Source organism: Capsella rubella, unplaced genomic scaffold (genome assembly GCF_000375325.1).
Source record: "Capsella rubella cultivar Monte Gargano unplaced genomic scaffold, Caprub1_0 scaffold_2, whole genome shotgun sequence".
NCBI classification, from domain to species: domain Eukaryota; kingdom Viridiplantae; phylum Streptophyta; class Magnoliopsida; order Brassicales; family Brassicaceae; genus Capsella; species Capsella rubella.
The window spans coordinates 7,886,442-7,893,221 of record NW_006238922.1 but is presented as its reverse complement, the minus strand read 5'-3'; the positions used below and the strand labels follow the sequence as shown (position 1 = coordinate 7,893,221).

General features: G+C 46.6%; 2 protein-coding genes across 2 annotated transcripts; both read right to left on the bottom strand.

Moving 5' to 3' along the window:
- Positions 1–154: 154 nt before the first annotated feature.
- Positions 155–2,315, bottom strand: LOC17896086 (uncharacterized protein At3g60930, chloroplastic). Its single transcript, XM_006300385.2, has 4 exons — positions 1,388–2,315; positions 1,197–1,307; positions 610–1,121; positions 155–535 (listed from the first exon to the last, which is right to left on the bottom strand). The coding sequence occupies exons 1-4, from the start codon at positions 2,313–2,315 to the stop codon at positions 155–157; spliced, it is 1,932 nt and encodes a 643-aa protein (XP_006300447.2).
- A 2,679-nt stretch (positions 2,316–4,994) lies between these two features.
- Positions 4,995–6,153, bottom strand: LOC17894535 (transcription factor MYB90). Its single transcript, XM_023788080.1, has 3 exons — positions 5,963–6,153; positions 5,644–5,727; positions 4,995–5,548 (listed from the first exon to the last, which is right to left on the bottom strand). Exons 1-3 carry the CDS (start codon positions 6,151–6,153, stop codon positions 5,053–5,055), a joined length of 771 nt encoding a protein of 256 aa, XP_023643848.1. The 3' UTR covers positions 4,995–5,052.
- Positions 6,154–6,780: the final 627 nt, after the last annotated feature.

Sequence of the window (6,780 nt, the reverse complement as noted above, 5' to 3'; positions counted from 1 at the left end):
CAGCCATAAACTCTGGAAAGGGAGCGAGGTCGCTCTCGAGAATGTCCGGGACCACTATCCCGTCAACCGTCGCCCGCCACTGAACGTGGTCCTAATCAACCTGAGCCAAGTTCCGCAGAGGAATGTGCGTACCATTTATCACCATCTTCTTAAGTCACTTCTCCATGCCCGAAACCTGACTAAGCATCAACAGAGGCTTCTTCTTCTCACGAAGTCCCACGATGTGTCTCCCCATCCTATCGATACGGGTACGGTACTCGTGAATCTCTCCAGCAACCCTATGACGCTCGGCCGCGGCACTCTCATCACGGGCCCTCCTCAGCCTATCGGTCTCGGAAAGATACTGCTTCTTCTTATCCTTAAGCTGCCTCGTAAGATCAGCGCACCTACTCTTCTCCGAATTGTAGTTCCTCAAGTGGCTCTGTGCAGAACGATCCGAAGCCTCAGCAGCAGCCTTCGCCGAGTCAGAGTCTCTCGCCGCGGCACGACACTGCTCATCGTAGAAACCAACCAAACGGTTGGTCTGACTCATCGCCTGCAGAAACGAAAATCTCATAAACTACACTTAATGAAATCAAGTAGGTTAGACTCAGCAAAGTCTCCGCGAACCTTGCTAGCAAGATCAGCACATGCAGCTCCATGAGTGAAAAACATCCGATCCCTCCGACCATAGTTGAAGGAGAATGAATGGTCGACTCCTTCGGCGATCTCACGAATGGGCTCCTCGCGCCTAGCCTCCCGGCGAACACTCGAACCTCCGATAGGACTTCCACGCGAGCTCCTCTTCCGAGACGTATCTCCTCGACCGGACGATGGCGGAGCACTACCACTTGCGGATCTCGAAACCTTCTTCCCGTCGCGTGCAGCCTTCACTTCCTCAGATCTAGCCCGGCGCAAGGCGTCACGATCGTCAGCAGGCGCAGCAGCATCCGTGGTCTCCACCGCCACGTCCACGTCACCAACCGGAGCGTCATTCCCAAAACCGCACTGAAATGAAGCGTTGGGTAACATCATAGGGCCAAGCTCGATCTGCGGCTCGTCGACCTGCGTGCCGTCTCCGTCGAATTGATCGGCATAATCAGGAATCTCGCAATCACCCATCCTAAGACAAAACCGAGAACCTGCAAGACATTACGTTGTAAGAAACGAAATACGAATCGAAATACAAGGAAACGAAACAAAGATAAGAAACTAACAAGTGTTGAAATGATTAAGTATATCCGGCCACCACAAGGTCCTTCTCGCCTTCACCGCTGCAACTCTCGCTCGAAAGTCTTCGGTGTCCTCTGCCGTCGGCCCAAACTTTCCTGCAAAATCAACATAAGAATACCGGTTAGAGAAGCGTAGGAAGATTAGATCACACGATTTCGGACCAACTAAGAACTACCGCGATCTAGGTTCCACGTTCTAGCATATGGCAAGCTGAGATCTTCGACGGAAAGCTCGGTTACTTTCACAAAAAAGTAATACTTGCGCCACCTGCGAACTTTGCTTGCAGCACCATCGACAATTCTGAAACCCGGCCTCGAACTAGCGCAGCACATGCCCGGATTCTCCTTTCCAAACAGGTACTTGGTAAACTCTTCAAAAAGATCTAAGTCCACGACAACACCTGCCGCGGCGGCAAGGATTGCGAGACCCACCGCGTTCCGAATAGAAGCCACGGTGAGTTGAGAAAATGCTATCTCCCGACGAGCACAGTAACTAGCGAGAAACTGCGGGAGTGGAAACCAAAGACCGCAATCCGAAAAGAAATCTTCGTAAAGACAAATATACCCCTCCGGAGCATCCCATGGGCGACGACGCGATTTCGGGATCAGAATCTCAATTCCCGGTTCTATCCCGCACGCCTCAAACATGTCAAACACGGATTTTTCTGTGCTAAGAGATTTTCCCTTGTCTCGACGATCGAGAACATTGGCCATCCCATCATCCAACGTGGGCTCAACTCTCCCATCTTCGGGGATCGCACTAGAAGCCCTTAAACCCGAAACTATAGACCGATGAAGATTTCTCGAACTCGAACCGACAACATCTTCGAGCACCTTCCCACGGCGAGTACTTGGCTCCCCGGGAACTATCATACCCCCATTGCTGCACGACGGAAGCAATCCATCAAGATTGCGCACGTCCTCCTCCGTCAAATCTCCGAGAGTCTCTTCGGAACCACTGAAGCCAAGCCAGGCGGCGTGAGTCCCACCGTAATCATCCGCAAATCCACGTTCAAATTGGCGATAGTCGTCTCTTTGCAGCTCGTCCGGAACGCTATCAAACAGATCGTCTCCACCGACATGATTTCCCGCGAACTGAGACATCGATACCTTGCAAAAGTAACCAAGGACCGTGTCAAAATCTAGAAGTCGAGAAGTGTCTCAAAACTTTTGTATCCCGCCAAATCCATGATTTCGAATTCCCGTCACGAGCCAACTTTTCACCAAACTGACAAACTCAACGCGATACAACGATGCAAATCTCCCCATGGTAGAGTTGGGGCACGGTGGGAGATCGAACGAGTAATCGTCACCACCTCGGCTAAGTTCCAGATCGACAAGCAAGTTTAGTCACGATCGATCCACGACATTGCATCTCTTCGCCATCTCATCTCGGTGGCATAGTCAAGCCACCTCGCCGCGGCCCGAGATTTCACCATGACCATCTCTCGTCTCGGTAACGTTCCGGAAGCTCCGCCATGGCACGGCACCAACACCACATCATCGTGACGCCGTCTCGGAAACCATGTCACAATCGCATTTCGGCAGCACTGTGAAACACTTGGGCACGGCAATAACTATGACGAGACATTATCACCACAACGGCCAAGTCTCGGCCCCAACAGCACCTCATCACGACCTCTCCATGGCATCATCTCGCCGCGGCACAACGAAAACTCCAACACGGCGCCACTCCTCCGAGACAAAGTAATGGGCACGGCCGCTTCACCCACCGCCACCACCTCGCCACGGCGCTAGGAGATCGCCGCAGCTAACGGTTCACCACGACAGCAGCGGCCTCGTCACAACCTCATCCCGTCGCGCCCGAAGTTCCGCCAGCCACAACTCACATAAGCCCTACACGGTACGGTCTCGTCAGCAAAATCGTGCCTCTGCCGCGCCCGTAACTCAGTCGTAGCACCATCTCTACATGACGACGAATCAAGCACGGCCATCTCGACGACGCCTCAGCTCGGCGGTGCCTCATCCCGGCGGATCCGTCGTAACACATCCTCAACGACCTCGTCTCGGCACGGCAGCTCTGCCCCTCCACCGCGGCCCAGCTCGTCTCGGCTGTGTTCTCCAACTTCGCCACGACCTCGTCACGGCAGATTTGCTCCTCCACCACGGCCCAGCTCCTCTCGGCGATGTTCTCCAACTTCGCCACGGCCTCGCTCGTCTCGGAAGCAACTTCGCCCAGTCACGCCCCGTCTCGGCAGCGTTTCGGCAACACCGTGTCAAGATCTCGATGCTACGAAGCCAAAGTCACGAGAAGACGCCGCCAGGATCGAAATCGTCATGTCACCACCACGCGTCTGCCGGCTTTGTAGCAACGGAGTGAAGAAATTGAGCGCGAGGAAGAAAAGAAGTGACCGTGGGTCTGAGGCGGCGAGAACGACAGCAGATCCGCCGAGAAATCTCAAGTGGAGAGGACAAAGCAAGCTTTGAGGAGAGATGTCGTTGTTGTTTCTTGATTCGAAAAGAGAGACGCGACCAAACAAAAATCAAAGCAAAGGAGAGAGAGAAGAGAGAGAAAAAAGAGATTTTACCTTTTACAGAGGGAGAAGAAGTCAAAGAGTAAAGAAATGGAGGAGGAGACATATATATAGTGGGGGACCCAGCGCGTTTACCGAGGTAAAAACACATGACCTAATTTTTACCATAAACCTAGCTCCCGCGCCTCGTGAAGCGTGCCAAGTCCCGAATCATCCCGAGAATGATCCGTTCTTCCCGGAAAATGTGCCAAGTCACTATCCATCCCGAGAATGATCCGCTATTCTCGGAAAACGTGCCAAGTCACTATTCATCCCGAGAATGATCCGCTTTTCTCGGAAAACGTGCCAAGTCACTATTCATCCCGAGAATGATCCGCTCTTCTCGGAAAACGTGCCAAGTCACTATTCATCCCGAGAATGATACGCTCTCTCCGAGAAATGCGCCAAGACATCACAAGAAGATTTGAAGTTCTAAGTATGCAGCAAGGCAATTCAAAGTCTCCGCAAACTTGCCCATCTTGTTTTACGACCAACTATCCCACGCCCGAAACCAGCCCGTCAAGCTCAAGAAGACTCTCGCAAATCGGACTAAAGGGGGGGACTATTGTTGGATATGGGCCTTGCCCCTTCCAAATTAGAAGGCCTACAAAACAAGATGTGCCAATTAATGAAGCCTTTTACCCAAAAACAGGCCCAGCACCTTCGCAGGGGTAAAACCGTCATTCGCCAAGGAGACACAAAGAGTTTCTAGGTTTCTGTGCAACTATAAATACATTAAACCACTGTTTGGAACAGGGATCGGTCCAGAGGTTATTATCCACCAGACTGAGAATCGTGCCGCGCCCGAACTCGCCCTAGCCCGAGATTCCCGCCGCGACTCTCTTTCTCGTGATTTTGCACTTCTGTTTCGTATTAGCTTCTCAGCTCGGCAGATAGTCTATAACTGCCGCAGCGAGACTTCTCTCTTTGTAACTTCGGATTTTCCGCAAAAGCTAATAAAGAAAATTGTTTCGTATCGTCCCAAAAATCTCGTATCATTATTGTAGCTGCTCCCCCCTTGCACAAACATTACCATTCAGTAATTTAAATTTATACAGTATAGTTCCTTCAAGAATTTTGTTTTTTTCCCTTTGTGATTTGTAAACAAGTTTTAAAAATATATACCAAATTTATAACAATTATCATCATTAATATATTTTTGGAAAAAAAAGTAAAAAAAGATACAAAAAGTTCGAAAGGTTTTCTTAAATAGCTAAAAACCATTATTTCATTAAGAAAAATACAAAGGAAATACGAAAAGATACCCACACACATACGCAAATAAAAACAGTAAGAAAATACAAACACTAATCAAGTTCCACAGTCTCTCCATTGAACAAACTCCAAAGATTCTCAACATCAAACGCCATAGTGTTCCCTTGTTCACTTGTCGTGGCTTCGGGAACTATCGCATCTGGTTCTTGGATCTCGTCGAGTAAATTCTCCAACCACATATTATCTTCAATTATTAGATTATTAATAAAATCATCATCATCTTTGTCAAAGGTGATACTATTCTCACAAACATCGTTGTTGTTGAGTCCATTGCTGGAAGGAATTACATCAACTTCGGGTTGGCCGTTCAGATGGCTGCAGAAAGGATTGTTAGCCGTGAAGGATCGAGGTCGGGGCTTAAAAACATTGATTTTTTGGACCATTGTTGTAGTAGGATGGGAAATTATGTTTTTCTTTCTCATTTTAGTCTTACAACATGATTCAGTTTTCTTACTCAAATGTGTGTTCCAGTAGTTTTTGACATCATTAGCGGTCCGACCAGGCAATCGACCAGCAATCAAGGACCACCTAAACATTGTTAAAAATGTATACATATAAGTTTCTAAGTGTTGAACATATATATATATGTCTCTCCAAAATAGTTAGTATTGAGTTAAGAGTACCTGTTTCCTAGAAGCTTATGAAGGCGAATAAGGAGATCAACTTCATCAGTGCTAAGCTTTCCTCTCTTGATACGTGACATCAATTACTATTCCTACTATGCACACCAATAGAATATTTTATTCCTACTAGTCCCATCAAATCATTGAACAACGTTATCGGTTGTGTGTAAGAAACTGACTATAGATTTATATGTATAAATGTTTTTTTATCTTTAGTTTTTTTAAAAAGAAAATTTGCGGTTAGGTCCAACATAAATATGAACAGCATAAAGAACTTTTCATGAATAAATTTTTTGTTTTACTTTACTAGCATGAAATAATGTTTAGTTCATTAAAACCACAAGGAGAATATTTTTTGTGTGTGTGTGTAAATACTAAATAAACCATACCAGCTCTTAAAGGAACTTGATGCCATTTGCCTTCTCCGTACTTATCAATACACTGCTTCAAGAGAGCATCTTCTTCGGCAGTCCAAGCTCCTTTTGTCAACCCTTTGGACGAACCCTCCATGAACCAAAGATGAAAAGTAAAATATAATAAGAAAAGGTAGAGGAAGAAGGGTTCCCAAATCCTCGGAGAACTTATTGATAATATAATGTGAGCATGTAAACGAATATGTATATATATACACGTGAAGGGCTTAGGGTAATGACGTGCATGTTTGATATCCACATATCATGAATTAACAGTCGTGCTTTAGTTTGCTAAGTTATAGTTTGGTTACTGATTTGACTAGAGAAAAAGGTTCATTGCACCTTCTTTACATACTTCAGAATAAAAAAGAAACATGTTTCTTAACAAAATTAGGAGAAAGGACGTTTAATGATTGGTGGAAAGATGGTTAACATGAATACAAGACAGTATCATAATAGATGAATAAGGTGGCTGCATAAAGATAAGCTATTCTTCTCTTTATTTTTTGTTTTTTTTTTTTCGTTTTAAAGAACTTTAGAGTGTATTCATAGATTGCAAATCTTACAAACTTTTAGACTATTCACAAGCTCATATTTCTTATTATCTTTGTTGCTTATTTTGCCAAAGAAAACTTTTGGCTGCACGTTGCGGCCACTATAGATGTAACAACCCATCCCGGTGGGAACCCTTACCACATGGCACACCCCGCCACATGGCAGGTAC

Coding starts and splice junctions, on each gene's coding strand:
- LOC17896086 (XM_006300385.2), bottom strand. CDS start 2,315: ATGTCTCAGTTCGCGGGAAATCATGTCGGTGGAGACGATCTGTTTGAT. Junction 1,308..1,387: donor AACGTGGAACCTAGATCGCG/GTAGTTCTTAGT, acceptor TTGATTTTGCAG/GAAAGTTTGGGCCGACGGCA. Junction 1,122..1,196: donor ACTTAATCATTTCAACACTT/GTTAGTTTCTTA, acceptor AATGTCTTGCAG/GTTCTCGGTTTTGTCTTAGG.
- LOC17894535 (XM_023788080.1), bottom strand. CDS start 6,153: ATGGAGGGTTCGTCCAAAGGGTTGACAAAAGGAGCTTGGACTGCCGAA. Junction 5,728..5,962: donor GGTTTTAATGAACTAAACAT/TATTTCATGCTA, acceptor GTAGGAATAGTA/ATTGATGTCACGTATCAAGA. Junction 5,549..5,643: donor CATAAGCTTCTAGGAAACAG/GTACTCTTAACT, acceptor AACAATGTTTAG/GTGGTCCTTGATTGCTGGTC.